Genomic DNA, 19,710 nt, shown 5'->3' with positions numbered 1-19,710 from the left:
AACGCCGTACCATTAAATACAACGGCACAACCAAAAAAAAAACTTTTCCCAAACTGAACTAGAGGTGCTAGTGTCAGAGATTGAGTACAACGAAAATGATTTATTTGGCTCGCTCAGTTGTGGCTTGACCAAAATAAAAACATAGCTACAAAGAGAGGACAATAATGACAATTCAAGTTGCTTTAGCAATGGCAAATATACTTCAAATGAGTAGGCAATACTCATCAATAAGCAGGGGTGAAAGTATAATTGATTTATTCCTGGTACGGACATCCTATATGTGCACGCGCACAACGGCTCCCTCCTATAGGCGTCTTTTGCACATACCATAACCTATCATCTGCACGTAAAGAGTGGAAGCTTTTTCTGTTAACATAGTTTTAATCGTTTTGGGATGGTGATTTTATGGCGATGTGCGTGCCGTCCACAGGAGGTTGGTGGCACCTTAATTGGGGAGGACGGGCTCATGGTGATATTTGGAAACCCATTGATGGCATCATTACGGTGGCCGGGAAGTGCAAAGCAACATTACAAAGAATGAAACACTTTTACAAAGCTCGAGACAAATTAACATTTTGGAAAACAAATTAACATTTTATAAAACAAATTTACATTTTATAAAACAAATTTACATTTTATAAAACAAATTAACATTTTAGAAAACAAATTTACATTTTAGAAAACAAATTAACAAGACGCAAAACACTTTTACCAGTCCCGAAACAAATTTACAAATGACAGATTCTTCACGGAAAGGGAACGTACCACACACCGGAAGTGACACGGAAGTGATGAGCGTGGTCTTTTCGTGTTGTTGTTGTGGAGTTTATGGCGTCAAAGAAGTTTATGGTGACCGCCCGAACATGGACTGCGGCCGAGGGATGTTTTGCCCGTTTTGTGGCAAACACATGAACAGCTTAACGCGGTTTTGCTTTACGTGTGGTCGGTGTTTGGAGTTTTTAAAGGACGCGGACAAGACGGAAACATTGGAAACACAGGGGACGTCTCGACAGCCGGACAGTGCTATGCAAAGTAAGTTTAGCAAAACCAAAACGCTAGCTATCTAAGGACAGTAACGCTAATGATTTTTTGAGCGGCTTCTAACTTTCTGTTTCGGAACTCTGTCCATTTCTGCAGAACAACCATGCCCATCATACAAACAGTTCATGGAGTACAGAAGCTCGAAATCAAAAGAACGACAGTCTTTTAACTATGGGCCAAAAGGAAGATATAGGCCTAAAGAAAACACGTCCAGGTAAGGTGTACTGACCGTCCTATACAATTTTGCAATGCTCTATATGTATTTGTGTGTTTGTGTATATTTATTTTACCTATGTATACATTAATTATATCTTTGTTATTTTACTAGATAAACGTAGGATTGATGGTGCCAAGTGGAACTGATTTAAAACCTCTAAGAGGGAAAACACTACCGTTATTTACAGACCCAGAGGTAGCAGCACCTGATCTACTGAAACAAGCTGTCCAGAAAATGACAACATTTAACAAGGACATGCACGAAGGACCTTATGTCCTTTTGTATCCAGACTGCTCAGAGGTGGTTCATGTGCCTGGGTCAGAAAGGCCATTCAAATTGGCAGAATATAAAAAGGAAATAGGAAAGGCATATTCCAGGATCACTTTTTTCATTTGCCTAGAAAAACACAATAAAAGAGGTTAGTGGATCTCATGATTCAATATTTTTACATATTTAGATACTCTGCTGGAGGATAGATAATGGTTGTTTAAATTATTTTTTTCAGTGGATGATACCTCAGACTCTGATTCTGAAATTGTCATCACAACAAGGAGCACAGCTGAACTCAATCGTGCTGACACTTTGGTACATCAGTTATTTCTCTTTTAAAAAATATTTATGTATGTTTGTATTTATTCATTTTCATATAATTTATTAATTAGATGTACATTGGATTTTAAGCATAAAATCAATGTCCTGGTCAATATTTTAGTGGAAAAAGGCTTGTTTTGATTATTTTGCAGTAACTATTATACAGTAACACAGACAACCATTCAGCATTGATATATACTGTATGTGGTAATGGAAAAATAATGGAACCTGTTGAAAGTTGTTGATCATTTTATCCGTTTCCTCTCAGGTTTTTGAACCACAAAATCGAAGTACTCCCAAACACAAGCTGGACGATGAAAGGTAGGTGTTGCACACTTGGACACAAAGGAATTTTCACACGTGCAATAATAATTCATATTTTGTTGGGCTACAGTGCTTTCACTACCAGGTAAAGTGCAATTTCACCTTTTTTTTTATTTAACTCACAAAACTGATAAAACTACTAGCAGATATTTCACTACTTATTCACATACACATTATACATACATTTATATTGCTGCACATAAGCTCAACGTTGCTACATGCTATCAGCTGTTTCTGTAACTGACTGCGGTGCCCCCTCGCTCCCTACCTAAAGGACCCACAGCTGCCTGTGTGAGCAGAGCTTTACAGAATAAACCCACTGAAATACAGTTGCTCTTGCAGTTGAATAAACAAAAATTAACCAATCCATTAAAAAAAACACGTGAGAATGAAGTGGGGGGTATCCACTGTCCATTCATATGTCCCACATCACTGTCGATCCTGCATAGGTACTATAGGCCTTTACTGAAGTGGCACGGTCATCCAGAACCAACTTAAAGAACTCCAACACGTTTCGGCATCTAGCCTTTGTCAGGGAGTCAAATAGATGTAATGAGAGACACTGGGTTTTTTCTAGTGGTAATCCACCAATAGGAAACATGGGACACATCCACATCCAACGAACTATCATGGTCCAAACACACCAAGACAGTCGTGAAGAGGGCACGACAAAGCCTATTCCCCCTCAGGAGACTAAAAAGATTTGGCATGGGTCCTCAGATCCTCAAAAAATTCTACAGCTGCACCATCGAGAGCATTCTGACTGGTTGCATCACCGCCTGGTATGGCAACTGCTTGGCCTCCGACCGCAAGGCACTACAGAGGGTAGTGCGTACGGCCCAGTACATCACTGGGGCAAAGCTTCCTGCCATCCAGGACCTCTATACTAGGCGGTGTCAGAGGAAGGCCCTCAAAATTGTCAAAGACTCCAGCCACCCTAGTCATAGACTGTTCTCTCTGCTACCGCACGGCAAGCGGTACCGGAGTGCCAAGTCTAGGTCCAAAAGACTTCTCAACAGCTTCTACCCCCAAGCCATAAGACTCCTGAACAGCTAATCATGGCTACCCGGACTATTTGCACTGCCCCCCCACCCCATCCTTTTTACGCTGCTGCTACTCTGTTAAGTATTTATGCATAGTCACTTTAACTCTACCCACATGTACATATTACCTCAACTACCTCAACTAGCCGGTGCCCCCGCACATTGACTCTGCAACGGTACCCCCCTGTATATATAGCCTCCCTACTGTCACTTTATTTTACTTCTGCTCTTTTTTTTCTCAACACTTTTTTTTGTTGTTGTTTTATTTTTTACTTTTTTGTTTAAAATAAATGCACTGTTGGTTAAGGGCTTTAAGTAAGCATTTCACCTGTTGTATTCGGCGCATGTGACCAATAAAATTTGATTTGATTTGATATAAATGACTAAAATGTAAATGTAAATATACATAATGTTTACATGATTTGACTATTGTAGGCCTGAAGGACACCTACTGGTTTTAAGATGTCTACAACACCCACTCTAGCCCAGAACACCTTGGACACTAGAAAAGACCCATTGTCTCTCATTTCATCTGTTTGACTCGCCTGACGAAGGCTAGATGCAAAAACGCATTAAAGTTCTTTTAAATTGGTTCTGTATGGCTTGGCCACTTGCAATACAAGCATTTTAATAGTTAAAAAATAGTAGTTTGAGCTTTCTTTTATTTTATACCTTTTCCATTAAAAAAGAAACTCAAACTAACTCAGATTTGAGTCCAGGAAGCGCTCCTATCCACATGTTCTCAAAATAATCTTTTTTTAAAATACATCTTTCTGTTCCCTCTACTACTACATGCTACTCAAAGCTACATTATAGCCTTTATCATGGAGATAATCATTTTAATATGTTTTATCATGTTTCAGAGATGCACCAGGACAATCAACAATTCAGCCAGGACAGGTAATAAGGCAGACTGTGGCAGCATGACATTTCTTGCTTTCAGTGTTGTTGTTTCAGACATTTTAATAATTTTTTCAGATAGTAATATCTGATGCTGAGGATCTGGATCCACCGGAAGCAAATCCAGAAAAAATTTCTTGCTACAGGTAAGTAAAAAAAAAAAGATAATGACTGACATAATTTAAATGTATTGAACTGATTACATGGGGAAGACATTTTTGTTTGTAAGATGTTTTAACATGGAAATGGCAATTTCCCAACAGTAAATACACAGACCTGTATTCACCAAATGTTGAGCAGGAGGACGAAGAGCCGGTTGCTGTCAATGTGAAGAATTTCCAACACACAGCAATGTAATATGCTTTTGACTATAGCACTCCAGTTTTTTCACTGTACAATAGTTCTTGTATATCTGGAATATCCACAAATGAATTAACTTTTTGTCATTACAGGGAGGAGACGGACATTGCATTACCTGACATCGTAGCAAACCTGTCTCTTCCTATTGATCATAAAAAAGTCAGCCGGTTTAACATCTCAAGGGCTAATGTTTGGGATGGGGCAGTCAGAGGTTTCAAGCGTACAACATATTCTGAAACCTGTGACATGCTGGTGAAATTTACTGATGATACTGGTGTTCTGGAAGAGGGAATTGACACTGGTGGTCCAAGACGAGAGTTTTTAACTCTACTGATGAAACACCTAAAAGACCGGCCCATTTTTGATGGACCAGAAGGACATCGGTCTTGGTCTACAATGCAAAGGGTATGCATATTGGTTGGATGTGTACTATAGGCTACTAATGGTTGGTTAATGCTCATTGACCATATATATCACATGACATATGCTTGCATATTACAGTATATACAGTAATGCATTGTTTTAATTTTGCAATATGAATTCATTCACAGCTGTTAGGGAGGATGAATACTACTTGGCAGGAAAGATGATTGCTGTGTCAGTTGTGCATGGAGGTCCAGGACCCCATTTCCTGTCAGAAGATCTTGTACATTATCTTGCAGGCCAGCCTTCATTCAAAGCAACAAATAATTTAATAACTGATGAAGAAATAGGGAAAGCTTTGCAAGAGGTGAGAATAGCATAAGGGTATGGTAGGGCAGAGTTTTTCATACTTACTGCAGTGTTATTTTGAGACTATGTTTACTTCCTATATCACGTGCGGAATATATTTAATTAATTTATTAGTTTTTGATAGTGTAAGATTACACCTTGCTATGTACGTTATAAAAAAAATAGGCAAGGAGATACAGTGCATACAGTTATTGACTGGGGTGTTTTTGCCCATTTTCATGTCTTTCAGATTGAGAATGCTGCTTCATTGGATGCTCTGCAAGAATGTATGATGAGACACAGCACAATGTTACAGACAGCAGGTTGTCTGAGACATGTGGCTACTGTGGAAGAAAATAAAGAAATCGTGTCAGACTACCTCCAATGGTATATCATTGACCGCAACTCATCTGTAATTGACAGGTAAGATGATATTTGTAGTGATGAGATTTTTATTTATTTATGTATGAATTTTTTGTTTGAAATGCCTCATGGTCCCCATCTTTGGTTTATGCAAGTATGTATATCTGTTATCAATTTGTCCTTAATCAGAATTTGTACCTTAGTGTATTTCAACGGATATGTGATGTCACTTCATTCTGTGTCAAACTACAGTGCCTTCATTAAGTCTGCACACCTTTATAGATTCAATTTAAAATATATTTAAATCCTTTTCCTCATCAATCTACACACAATACATCATAATGACAAAGCAAAAACAGAAATGAGATCTTAGGTTTCTCCTCCTGACTAACTCTTCCATAGAGGAAAATCAGTCCAGTTACCCCTTAAAGTGATCCATCCACCTCTGCTGCACATCTGGCAGCAGAGTGATGGTTTGAGGCTCACTTTACCCATCAAACCCTTGATGACTTGCTGCTGTTTATCCAACCACCTGCTCCATACTGTAGCAGTGTCATTTACATATGGATCTATTTCTGCCCTCAGTTCTCATAGAGATCCTGACATGCAGAGAGGTTTTAGTATCTCTTGTAAATGTCCCTGAAAATCAGATATAAAGAGTGTGGTGATGTTGTGTGTAAAGCCTGTAGCTTCATACACGAGGAATCCAGGCTGGAATTACTTCCAAAGGTGCTTCAACAGTGTACTGAGAAAATGGTTAATTAACTTGTGCGAATGTGATATTCCAGTTTTAAATTTTTATTAAATTTGCTACAATTTCTAAAAACTTGTTTTTGCTTTGTCATTATGATGTATTGTGTGTAGGCTGATGAGGAAAAAGATTAATATTACTATTTTAAATTGAATCTATAACGAAACAAAGTTGTGAAAAAGTGCAATGGGTGTGTAGACTTTCTGAAGGCATCGTGTGAGTGCTCAAGCCACCCATCCGTCTGTGTCATTCCAGTCTTTTGTTTCTGTGTGTTATACTTACAGTTTGTAACAATTAACGTTTAATGTGCAATGCAAAAATAGGGTTTTTGAAATCAACTATCTTTCAAGGTGGATAGTAATTGTAGAGAAGAGAATATTTAATAGTTTTCTTTAGATAATTTTAAATTCAATTGGCACTACACAGCAGTGAAACAATGTTTGTGTTCACTCTGTAGATTCAGAGATGGTCTTTCAACCCTGGAGTTTTTGACTGCACTACAGCAACACCCTACTTTGCTGGCCCCTGTCATGTGCCACTCTGAAAGGCGACTCACTGCTTTTGAACTTGGGAGACTCTTCAAACCTGACCTCAGTCCTTCGGGGAGTAATCGAAGACTTAAAGAAAGTCAAACCATGGCCTACTGGGCAGACTATCTCCTTGATTGTGAAGGTTTGTTAGTTTGTTTTTTATAACTAGTTAAGAAAACACATGGCAGTGATGTATCTGAATTGTTTTTCTTTGCAGAAGGCCAGGCTGCTGTGTCTGTGGAAGATGTTTTGATGTTTGCTACTGGGCTGTCTTCACTTCCCCCATCTGGCTTGGAACCACTGCCACAAATAGAGTTCCTGGAGGACTCTGCGTTCCCAATGGCAAATACATGTTCAAACTCCTTGAGATTACCACTCCTAGACTCATACATTTTGTTTAAGTCACAAATGGACTTTGGAATTCAAAATAGTCCAGGATTCGGCTGTTTCTAAGCTATATGATGGATGACCCCTAGAGTTAAGACTCTGAAAAAGTTGTTGTTGTTAAAGGTTAGGGTTGGGCATCATTTAAATTTTAACGATTCTGATTCCAATTCCGATTCTTCCTTTTGATTCCGGTTCTTATCGATTCTCGATTCCGATTCTTTGAGTGGTGGAGTTGAAACGGGTCACATGCTTATTTCACAAATAAGAGGAAAGTTTTATTTTGATTCAAAGGTGGGTTGCAGTTTGACGGGGCTTTTTCAATGTAAAATAAAGCCACACTAGAGCACCGCTTACTGTGCTCCATGGCTGCAACACAACAAGCACCTGGCCGCTACAGAAACCAAAACTTGCGCATGTTAAATTTGGAACCCATGATCAGATTTGAAACCCAATCCTCCAAAACGATTCCAATAAAGAAACAATTCCGATGGAATCGTAATTTTTTTAACTATTCCAAGTAGGAATTGGTTCTTGATGCCCAACCCTATTAAAGGTGCACTTTTAAAGTGCAGTTGCCAAAGTTGTTTTTATAATGTTACTGTATGTGAGCATGTTCTTTTCTCACAGTAAACATTTTGAAAATGTTTTAGATCCATTACTCTCAATACTACAAAAGTGTAATAAATACTGATTACTATTTTTGATTAATTTACTTCACACTTAAAAACAATTAAGCTTTGGGTGACAGATTCATAAATATTGTGTTCAGACAGACAGCAGTATTCCACCACTACAAAAAACCCTCCCTTTTTGATCATTTCATAGCTGAGCCATTTCTTTTAGTTTCATGTATAGTTCGGATGCAGACTCCCAGTTGTCTGGCTTCTGTAACTGATTGTGTTCCATGGCAAAGTCCAAGTACTCCTGCATGTTTGGGTCCCCACAAGGAGTCATTGACAGGCTAGCCTCAGGAAGGGCATCCAGTTCAGCTTGTTCACTTTGAAATCCGCAGTCTCTGGAGCCAAACCTATGTTAAATAGAATATATAATTGCATTTATTTTCATTTAAGCTAAAACGTTACATTAATGCTTTTATCTGTTTATTATCACCAATGTATCACCTGTGTGGCAAGTAGTAGAGTTCATTGGGCACTCCTCCTGGACATGCTGCTGTTCTGGAAGGGCGAATCCTGTGGCTGTTCCACAGTCTCACACACTCATCCAAGTCCTTCTGAATAACATCACCAAAGCAATATCTCAATAGGCATTGATGCTCATGACTCCCGTTGAAGTATCCGGCATCTCTAAGGTCGGCAAATAACTCCATCCAGAACTGAGACCTATAGAAATGGATACAAATGTTTAGTTATACTATAAATAATAAAGGTTAGTTATAATGAAATGTATGGTCTGTGCATCTTTTGGTCATTCGATTTTCTTTTCAGGAACAGCTACTTTTCCTGAAAAATTTACAAATTTGTATTGATAATTATTGTGCTCGTTTTTCATTAATCGTTGAAAATCATTCGAAGAAAATCGAATGACCAAAAGATGCAATGACCCTTTATGAAGACAACTCACCTTCCCTTTCTAAATATAGACCACCAGGACTCAATACGCTGGTTATTTATAGATGAGCCGTACATGTGGCTGGACGCTCCAGAGTAGTAGTCACTGTGATGGTGGCGTAGGGTACATTGAATTGCAGCCATTATGCCGTTCTCAGTGCCGCAATCAGTCCTCAGCCTCATGGGGATGACACCGAGGTTTCGCACACATGACATGAAATAGTGAGCAATCACTGTTGGGTTATTATTTGTTGGTCCACATTGAAGCCACAATACTTTACGTGAAAATCCATCTATGCATCCCGAAATGGCCAAACCGAATGGCTTAAGTTTGTCATAACCATCTGCGTGCCACATATAGTTAGGTCCCATTGAGTGGTAGGTTCTTCTTGTAAACCTTCTGCGTGCTCTGCTCTCACACCCTCGAGGATTAAGCTCCCGGAGCAAATTCATCACATCATCTCTCTTCACTCGAAGATTGTACTTTTGTTTAAGTACTTGCCACATCGTGCAGTAACCAAATAGTTGTCCAGGTCCACGAAGTTCAAATCTGATGGCGTTACTCACGGCGTTTGGCGAGGAATAATCCTTTCTGCGGTACAACCCGGCTTCGTTCAGTTTACTTTTAAGAGTCCTCAAGCTGATGTTTACACCGTGTAGACTTGACATCGTGTCCACGATTACAGCGTACGAGTGACCCTCGTTAAAATATTGAACGCAATGATGCAGTATGTCTGGTGTTTCCGTCTGGTCCGCATCCTTTAAAAACTCCAAACACCGACCACACGTAAAGCAAAACCACGTTAAGCTGTTCATGTGTTTGCCACAAAACGGGCAAAACATCCCTCGGCCGCAGTCCATGTTCGGGCGGTCACCATAAACTTCTTTGACGCCATAAACTCCACAACAACAACACGAAAAGACCACGCTCATCACTTCCGTGTCACTTCCGGTGTGTGGTACGTTCCCTTTCCGTGAAGAATCTGTCATTTGTAAATTTGTTTCGGGACTGGTAAAAGTGTTTTGCGTCTTGTTAATTTGTTTTCTAAAATGTAAATGTGTTTTATAAAATGTTAATTTGTTTTATAAAATGTAAATGTGTTTTATAAAATGTTAATTTGTTTTATAAAATGTTAATTTGTTTTCCAAAATGTAAATTTGTCTCGAGCTTTGTAAAAGTGTTTCATTCTTTGTAATGTTGCTTTGCACTTCCCGGCCACCGTACATCATGGCATAGAAACCTCTCTTGACTTCAACCTGTTGTGCGATGGTGTATGGAAATTGCATGTGTTACTAACCACATTTCCATCCAACCATTTCATGAGGATTAATTACCTGACGCATGAAAAAAGTCACGACCGGGCTGATGGAAACATGAAATGCCAGAACAAATGTATAAATGCCAACAGACAATTTGTTCGTTCGACCAACCAATTTAATTATGCGAGAAACGGTGGTGGAAACGCCTTTATGTGCAAATATTGATATAATAACCATCATATCGAAGTAAACTTCCCACTACAACTCGGGAAAGCATGCAGTTTATTAGGCTACAGATGAAATAAGTTATGATGAACTTCACAGGGTGGTGGATGTGCAAGGTGATGAGCTTAATGCTCCTTTCCAATAAATATCGAGGGTCTTATTCTGACAAGATGATAACTGCTTGGCTGCCGTTTGACAAATACAAATAATATCGCTCTATCCATAGTAATCTCATCATGTAGACTAGCCTACCGGCACTGTATCTGTAAGCTGTTGGCTAGAGTGCACGTGCCAAGACCGGAGTGGGCACATTTGCTATAAAACACAACCGTTTTTTTGATAAAACCATCAGTAGAGTTGAAAATGTGGTGGAAACCCATTTAACTTATATTTTTCATTTTGTAGGCTCAGGGTTGCCAGGTCTAGCTAAACTTTATAGCACAATAACCACTCAAAACCCACCCAAAAGGCCTGAAAACAAGATTTTTTTTCCACAGCAAGAGAGTTGGCACATTTACACAATAAACAATTTTTCCATAACGTTATCAAGCCAATTTAAGGAATATCGACGTAACTTCAAACTATGTTAGAAGCAAAATTCAGTTGATCAAAATAATAATTATTGCGAACTATGACATGACGTAATACACTCATTTGAATATGTCGCAAGAGAAAAGATCATTCGCCCTTATTAAACTCACCAGATAATTTTCCATCAATGGATGTCGATTTAACTCGTTTGACTGCTATGATTATTTAACTCGTTTGACTGCTATGATTAAGCAATAAGGCACGAGGGGGTATGGTATATGGCCAATATACCACGGCTAAGGGCTGTTCTTAAGCATGACGCAACGCGGGGTGCCTGGATACAGCCATTAACCGTGGTATATTGGCCATATACCACAAACCCCCAGGGTGACTTATTATAAACTGGTTACCAACGTAAAACTACTTTTTTGTCATACCCATGGTATATGGTCTGACATGCAGTGCCTTTGGAAAGTATTCAGACCCCTTGACTTTTCCACATTTTGTTAGGTTACAGCCTTATTCTAAAATTGATTAAATGCTTTTTTCCCTCATCAAATCTACACACAATATCCCATAATCACAAAGCAAAAACAGGTTTTTAGAAATGTTTGCTAATTTATAAAATAAAATAAACGGAAATATCACATTTACATAAGTATTCAGACCCTTTACTCAGTACTTTGTTGCAGCACCATTGGCAGCAATTACAGCCTTGAGTCTTCTTGGGTATGACGCTACAAGCTTGGCACACCTGTATTTGGGGAGTTTCTCCCATTCTTCTCTGCAGATCCTCTTAAGCTCTGTCAGGTTGGATGGGTAGTGTCGCTGCACAGCTAGTTTCAGGTCTCTCCAGAGATGTTAGATCGGGTTCAAGTCCGGGCTCTGGCTGGGCCACTCAGGGACATTCAGAGACTTGCCCCGAAGCCACTCCTGCATTGTCTTGGCTGTGTGCTTAGGGTCGTGGTCCTGTTGGAAGGTGAACCTTCGCCCCAGTCTGAGGTCCTGAGCACTAGAGCAGGTTTTCATCAAGGATTTCTCTGTACTTTGCTCCGTTCCTCTTTGCCTCGATCCTGACTAGTCTCTCAGTCCCTGCCGCTGAAAAACATCCCCATAGCATGCTTAACCATGATGCTTAACCCTTTGGCAAACTTCAAGCGGGCTGTCGTGCCTTTTACTGAGGAGTGGCTTCCGTCTGGTCACTCTACCATAAAGGCCTGATTGGTGGAGTGCTGCAGGGATTGTTGTCCTTCTGGAATGTTCTCCCATCTCCACAGAGGAACTCTGGAGCTCTGTCAGAATGACCATCGGGTTCTTGGTCACCTCCCTGACCAAGGCCACTTCTCCCCCGATTGCTCAGTTTGGCCGGGCGGCCAGCTATAGGAAGAGTCTTGGTGGTTCCAAACTTCTTCCATTTAAGAATGATAGAGGCCACTGTGTTCTTGGGGACTTTCAATGCTGCAGCCATTTTTTGGTACCCTTCCACAGATCTTTGCCTCGACACAATCCTGTCTCCGAGCTCTATGGACAATTCCTTCGACCTCATGGCTTAGTTTTTGCTCTGACATGCACTGTCAACTGTGGGACCTTATATAGACAGGTGTGTGCCTTTCCAAATCATGTCCAATCAATTGAATTTACGACAGGTGGACTCCAAATCAAGTTGTAGAAACATCTCAAGGATGATCAATGGAAACAGGATGCACCTGAGCTCAATTTCGAGTCTCATAGCAAAGGGTCTGAATACTTATGTAAATAAGGTATTTCTGTTTTTATTTTTTTATACATTTGCTAAAATTTCACAAAACCTGTTTTCGCTTTGTTATTATGGGGTATTGTGTGTAGATTGCTGAGGAATTGTCACGCCCTGACTCGATGACTCGTATATGTTGAGTCAGGGTGTGTATATTCTTTGTTATTTAGTATTTTCTATGTGGGATCTAGTATGTACAGTGGGAAAAAAAACTATTTGAAAATCACATTGTAGGATTTTTAATGAATTTATTTGCAAATTATGGTGGAAAATAAGTATTTGGTCAATAACAAAAGTTTCTCAATACTTTGTTATATACCCTTTGTTGGCAATGACACAGGTCAAACGTTTTCTGTAAGTCTTCACAAGGTTTTCACACACTGTTGCCGGTATTTTGGCCCATTCCTCCATGCAGATCTCCTCTAGAGCAGTGATGTTTTGGGGCTGTCGCTGGGCAACATGGACTTTCAACTCCCTCCAAAGATTTTCTATGGGGTTGAGATCTGGAGACTGGCTAGGCCACTCCAGGACCTTGAAATGCTTCTTACGAAGCCACTCCTTCGTTGCCCGGGCGGTGTGTTTGGGATCATTGTCATGCTGAAAGACCCAGCCACGTTTCATCTTCAATGCCCTTGCTGATGGAAGGAGGTTTTCACTCAAAATCTCACGATACATGGCCCCATTCATTCTTTCCTTTACACGGATCAGTCATCCTGGTCCCTTTGCAGAAAAACAGCCCCAAAGCATGATGTTTCCACCCCCATGCTTCACAGTAGGTATGGTGTTCTTTGGATGCAAATCAGCATTCTTTGTCCTCCAAACATGACGAGTTGAGTTTTTACCAAAAAGTTATATTTTGGTTTAATCTGACCATATGACATTCTCCCAATCCTCTTCTGGATCATCCAAATGCACTCTAGCAAACTTCAGACGGGCCTGGACATGTACTGGCTTAAGAAGGGGGACACGTCTGGCACTGCAGGATGTGAGTCCCAGGCGGCGTAGTGTGTTACTGATGGTAGGCTTTGTTACTTTGGTCCCAGCTCTCTGCAGGTCATTCACTAGGTCCCCCCGTGTGGTTCTGGGATTTTTGCTCACCGTTCTTGTGATCATTTTAACCCCACGGGGTGAGATCTTGCGTGGAGCACCAGATCAAGGGAGATTATCAGTGGTCTTGTATGTCTTCCATTTCCTAATAATTGCTCCCACAGTTGATTTCTTCAAACCAAGCTGCTTACCTATTGCAGATTCAGTCTTCCCAGCCTGGTGCAGGTCTACAATTTTGTTTCTGGTGTCCTTTGACAGCTCTTTGGTCTTGGCCATAGTGGAGTTTGGAGTGTGACTGTTTGAGGTTGTGGACAGGTGTATTTTATACTGATAACAAGTTCAAACAGGTGCCATTAATACAGGTAACGAGTGGAGGACAGAGGAGCCTCTTAAAGAAGAAGTTACAGGTCTGTGAAAGCCAGAAATCTTGCTTGTTTGTAGGTGACCAAATACTTATTTTCCACCATAATTTGCAAATAAATTCATTAAAAATCCTACAATGTGATTTTCTGGATTTTTTTCTCTCAATTTGTCTGTCATAGTTGACGTGTACCTATGATGAAAATTACAGGCCTCTCTCATCTTTTTAAGTGGGAGAACTTGCACAATTGGTGGCTGACTAAATACTTTTTTCCCCCACTGTATAGTTCTATGTTGGCCGGTGTGGTTCCCAAACAGAGGCAGCTGTCGCTCATTGTCTCTGATTGGGGACATACTTAGGCAGCCTATTGGCACTATTGAGTTGTGGGATCTTGTTAAGGTTGGTTGTGTATCTACCTTAGGACTTCACGTTTCATTTCCTTTCCTTTGTTGTTTTGTCGTTGTGTTTATTAAGTTAAATAAACATGTACGTATATCACGCTGTGCCTTGGTCTGACCCGTCATTAGACGAACGTGACAGGATTTTATTTAATCCATTTTAGAATAAGGCTGTAACGTAACAAAATGTGGAAAAAGTCAAGGGATCTGAATACTTTCCGAAGGCACTGTACCATGGCTTTCAGCCTATCAGCATTCAGGGCTCAAACCCAGTTTACAATTGTAAATAAATCCCTTTTGCGCATGTGCATAACTATAGATAAATCCGACAGGTCAGTTTGAGTGATGAAAGTTGGACAGAGGATCTCGAAACCTCTGAGCAAGAAACACTTGGACGAACTTAAAAAAACAAAGTGATAGGCAATTGGGATAGACCTTTGATAACTTCCCATTTAATTATAATTATGTTATAATAAACCAAGGTTACAACAACAATACACTGAAGTTATAGGCTATTTATTCAATCTGTTTGCCAGCTCTAGGTAGGCTACACAAGTGGCACAAAATGATTTGCAATGACTCCAGTGACATAGTAATTTAAACATATTTATTGAATCAAATGGCAGCCTACAGTATCCTACAATGGCATATAAATGAATAGGCTACTTCTCCAAATGTAATGTCAGTTTCATTGAGGACTTTTCCCTATAACAGAAGCACACGAAGGAGTTCCATAACTTCCATTTCAAATTTCCACTCGCGCATAATGAAAAGTTCAATGGCCTACCAACAAATGGTAAAAAGTTGTCACGACATGCGCATGCTGCTTTGTCTCCTCTCACTTACGTGACTCAGCCAATAGTGGACTAAGCTGCATGTTGCAGTGCACTCAACGAAGGTTACATATGTAATCATGGTTATGTGAGCTATTGGATCACTCCAATATGGTATCCTTCCGCACGTCAGGATACATTCCGAGTAAGAATTTCAGATTAGTCCCATGTACCGGGTAGTGCTGCGGCTGACCCCCTTAAATAGCTTCCGCCGCACTACTTCCACCTCGTGTTTTTTTCGAGGTGCCATACATCACAGAGAAAGAGGATTGGAGTGATCCAATAGCTCACATAACTGTGGTTACATACGTAACCTTCGTTATGTAGCACTATATTGGATCACTCCAATTATGGTATCACAATACCAGATTAATCGGTGAACTAGGTAAGGGCCAGACAGAGAGCAAAGTCACGTAAAGCTGAGCTCAGGGCAGTTATATATGCTATGTCCCTCCGTCCCCACTCAGGGAAGCGGAGGCAACATCCAGCACAGCCATTCCGACCTCATTGGTTCAGGCAACAATAACTCGAAAGTACCTAGACAAAGGTGATAGACGATGCCCATCTGGCCGAGGCGCAAATGTCATTGAGGGGAACTCCTCGGAGCAGCATAGCCAATCAGACTGTCGTATTGCCTGTGTCTTTGTAATGTAAGTGTCCAAGGCCCTGACCCAGACAGAGCACACTTGGGGAAAAACACCCAGCTCACCCGCAGCCGTGGGAGGAGCATATGGGGACAAATGTAAGGGCCGGTTCACATATCTGTCAAACAGGTCCTTCGGCAAGAATGAAGGGTTAAGACGGAAGGTGACACTCCTCTTGTCTGGACCCATTCGGAAAAACATTCAATGCTCACTGAAAAAGCATGGAGTTCACTCACCCTCTTAGTGGAGGTAATAGCCAACAGGAATGCCCCCTTCATGGATAGGTGCTTTAAAGTCATCGACTCTAGCGGCTTGAGGGTGGCTTAGCAAACGCTGACAGCACCACATCAACGTTCCAGTTTGGCACCGAGCAGGCCATTGCTGGACACAGACGTCGAACTCCCTTCATAAATTTGGAGAGCAATGAGTAGCCTCTTGGCCTTCGTCATGGCATTCCAAGATAGTGGCTAAATACACTTTCAATGTGGATGCCACTCGGCCCGCATCGAGCATTGACTGTGAAAACCGTAAAACCGTTTGCACATATGGCTCTCAAACCAGGTACAGAATATGCCCCACCACATTTGATATGACGCATTGGTGGAAGAAACCATAGCACTCCTCAACGTGTTCACCACATTGTCCTGAAGGCCTAGACTGGTCCATTAACGCCTCTGAGGCCCGAAGCTGGAAGCGGTGCGACTTTGGATGCCAGCCTGAAGAGAAGGTCGGGCCTCAGGGGCAGCTGCCATGGGGTCCCCGAGAGGAGAGACAATGATTGCTGGCCAATCGTGAGCGAGGGCATCCAGACCCATAGGGTCCAACATCGAGAACCAGCTGGGGCAATGAGTGTTCTCCTGAAATGCAAACAGGTCCTCCATGGGGGGTGCTCCAGCGGCCGCTGGCCGCCATGCCTCTGAACAAGGCACCTCAACTCGTCAGAGAGGCTTCAGTGCACACCAGCTCTATGCGGTGGACTCTGATCAGGCTCACCCCCTTTAACAGGAAGAAGCAGGATAGCCACTTCGATAGGGTCCTCAAACATGCACTCATCACCAACAGTTGACGGTGTCTGTATTGTTTTGGGTGCCAGCCATGGGAGTTGAACCATCGCTGGAGTGGCCTGATGGAGAATGCCCAGCGGAACCAACAGTGAAGCCACCATCAGTAGGCCGAGTAACTGTTGGCACTAACACCGACATGGCTCGTCCGAGCTGGAAACGGTTGAGGTAGGTTAGGATTTTGTTACTCTCACCTGAGAGGGAGACGTGCCTTCATGAGTGTCGAGTCTATGGACATCTCGAGGTAGATCACCTTCCGTGAGGGGGTAAAGTGACTCTTCTCCTCGTTTAGGGTGAGGCCTAGAACTCGAATGTGGTTCAAGAGGGTCCTCATGTCCGTTGTGGCCTGTTCCCTGGATGGGGCAGACTATCCAATTGTCCAGGTAAGGCAGTTACTCCTCCAGTAGAATGTGCCACCACAGCAAAAGGCAAAGGCCGGCGGGCCAGCCGAAATGCTGCAGTAACAGTGTCCACCATGCAATGTGAGAGTCCGGTCGGATAGGCCCTGGCCCAGAACTCTCTCACCATAGTAAACTAAAACTGATAAAGCTTTCTTATTGCCTGCGTCTGTGAAAAGTGTCCATTCCCCTAGCCCGGCACAACACACTGGGGGAAGCCCCTAGTTCACTCGCAATAGCGAGAGGGCGTATGTAGACAACTGTAATGGCCGGGCTAGGGGCTTAATATTGCAGATAGATTGTATCTTCTATCAATGTAATTGTCTGCATCACTTCCAATCCCCCATGTTTTTTATATATATACTCCCCTTTATTACTTTTCAACCCCGCCATCCTTTCCCTACTTGGAGTAAATTAGTGAACAACAATGCCCAGGCCTCTACTTCCGGTCTATACTTACTATCTACACCTTATGGACACAGTTAATTTTACAATAATTCTATTATATATAATTTTTTTAAATATTTTTTTTGCTCCTGAACTTCTTCTACTCTCAACCTCTCCGATCATTTTCATGATGTCCATCCGGTTTGCTTCTATATGCCATATCTTTCTAACTGTGCTCTTTCCCAAAAGCTCCCAACATACAACCTATATACTTATTATGGACACAGTATGCTTACATTATTAGCTATCTTTGTTATTATTTGTTATTATTTGTTATTAGTCCCATCCTTCAACTCTATTCAATACCTCCCATCTATCTCTTAACACCATCCATATAGGATTTCTATTTGCCATATATATTTCAACCGTACTGTGATGTTTTACAAACGTTCTGAACCTTTCTATTCTCATTGCTTCTACAGATTGTGAATTAAAAATAAACATTTTTGCTAAAAGTAGTATTATATTATTGATCGATTGACTATGACTTTTCAGATCACCCAGTAATGCTATCTGCAAGGTTAGCTCCGGGTAAATATTGCAATCCTTTAGCCATTCCTGGACCTGTGTCCAAAAACAAGCTACAAATGGACAGAACCAAAACAAATTATCTAATGATTCTGTCTCTTCACAGCAAAATCTGCAGAGCTGGGAAGATTGTATCCCCATATAAATAACATTCTATTGGTAGCAAGAATTTTATATAATAATTTAAATTGAAAGATTCTAATTTTTGAATCCGGTGTCGTTTTGCGTGTCAGTTCATAAACACTATGCCATGGGATCGGTACGTCAAAAATCTCTTCCCAACTATTTTGCAATATACAGTGGGGAAAAAAAGTATTTAGTCAGCCACCAATTGTGCAAGTTCTCCCACTTAAAAAGATGAGAGAGGCCTGTAATTTTCATCATAGGTACACATCAACTATGACAGACAAATTGAGGGAAAAAAATCCAGAAATTGTAGGATTTTTAATGAATTTATTTGCAAATTATGGTGGAAAATAAGTATTTGGTCACCTACAAACAAGCAAGATTTCTGGCTCTCACAGACCTGTAACTTCTTATTTAAGAGGCTCCTCTGTCCTCCACTCGTTACCTATATTAATGGCACCTGTTTGAATTTGTTATCAGTATAAAAGACACCTGTCCACAACCTCAAACAGTCACACTCCAAACTCCACTATGGCCAAGACAAAAGAGCTGTCAAAGGACACCAGAAACAAAATTGTAGACCTGCACCAGGCTGGGAAGACTGAATCTGCAATAGGTAAGCAGCTTGTTTTGAAGAAATCAACTGTGGGAGCAATTATTAGGAAATGGAAGACATACAAGACCACTGATAATCTCCCTCGATCTGGGGCTCCACGCAAGATCTCACCCTGTGGGGTCAAAATGATCACAAGAACGGTGAGCAAAAATCCCAGAACCACACGGGGGGACCTAGTGAATGACCTGCAGAGAGCTGGGACCAAAGTAACAAAGCCTACCATCAGTAACACACTACGCCGCCAGGGACTCAAATCCTGCAGTGGCAGACGTGTCCCCCTGCTTAAGCCAGTACATGTCCATGCCCGTCTGAAGTTTGCTAGAGTGCATTTGGATGATCCAGAAGAGGATTGGGAGAATGTCATATGGTCAGATGAAACCAAAATAGAACTTTTTGGTAAAAACTCAACTCGTCGTGTTTGGAGGACAAAGAATGCTGAGTTGCATCCAAAGAACACCATACCTACTGTGAAGCATGGGGGTGGAAACATCATGCTTTGTGGCTGTTTTTCTGCAAAGGGACCAGGACGACTGATCCGTGTAAAGGAAAGAATGAATGGGGCCATGTATCGTGAGATTTTGAGTGAAAACCTCCTTCCATCAGCAAGGGCATTGAAGATGAAACGTGGCTGGGTCTTTCAGCATGACAATGATCCCAAACACACCGCCCGGGCAACGAAGGAGTGGCTTCGTAAGA

The 19,710-nt window shown here is 41.3% G+C and overlaps 1 protein-coding gene across 1 annotated transcript; it reads left to right on the top strand.

The window, feature by feature from the left end:
• Positions 1 to 768: 768 nt before the first annotated feature.
• On the top strand, positions 769 to 7,915 carry LOC311103972 (G2/M phase-specific E3 ubiquitin-protein ligase-like). The gene is made up of 12 exons (XM_084145610.1): positions 769 to 1,032; positions 1,138 to 1,255; positions 1,370 to 1,676; positions 1,764 to 1,843; positions 2,118 to 2,170; positions 4,080 to 4,116; positions 4,195 to 4,262; positions 4,380 to 4,469; positions 4,569 to 4,881; positions 5,438 to 5,610; positions 6,759 to 6,973; positions 7,049 to 7,915. The coding sequence occupies exons 3-12, from the start codon at positions 1,385 to 1,387 to the stop codon at positions 7,282 to 7,284; spliced, it is 1,557 nt and encodes a 518-aa protein (XP_084001736.1). The 5' UTR covers positions 769 to 1,032; positions 1,138 to 1,255; positions 1,370 to 1,384; the 3' UTR covers positions 7,285 to 7,915.
• Positions 7,916 to 19,710: the final 11,795 nt, after the last annotated feature.

Source organism: Coregonus lavaretus (genome assembly GCF_964263955.1).
Source record: "Coregonus lavaretus genome assembly, chromosome: 28".
Classification (NCBI taxonomy): Eukaryota; Metazoa; Chordata; class Actinopteri; order Salmoniformes; family Salmonidae; genus Coregonus; species Coregonus lavaretus.
This window is presented reverse-complemented; position numbering and strand designations above follow the sequence as displayed.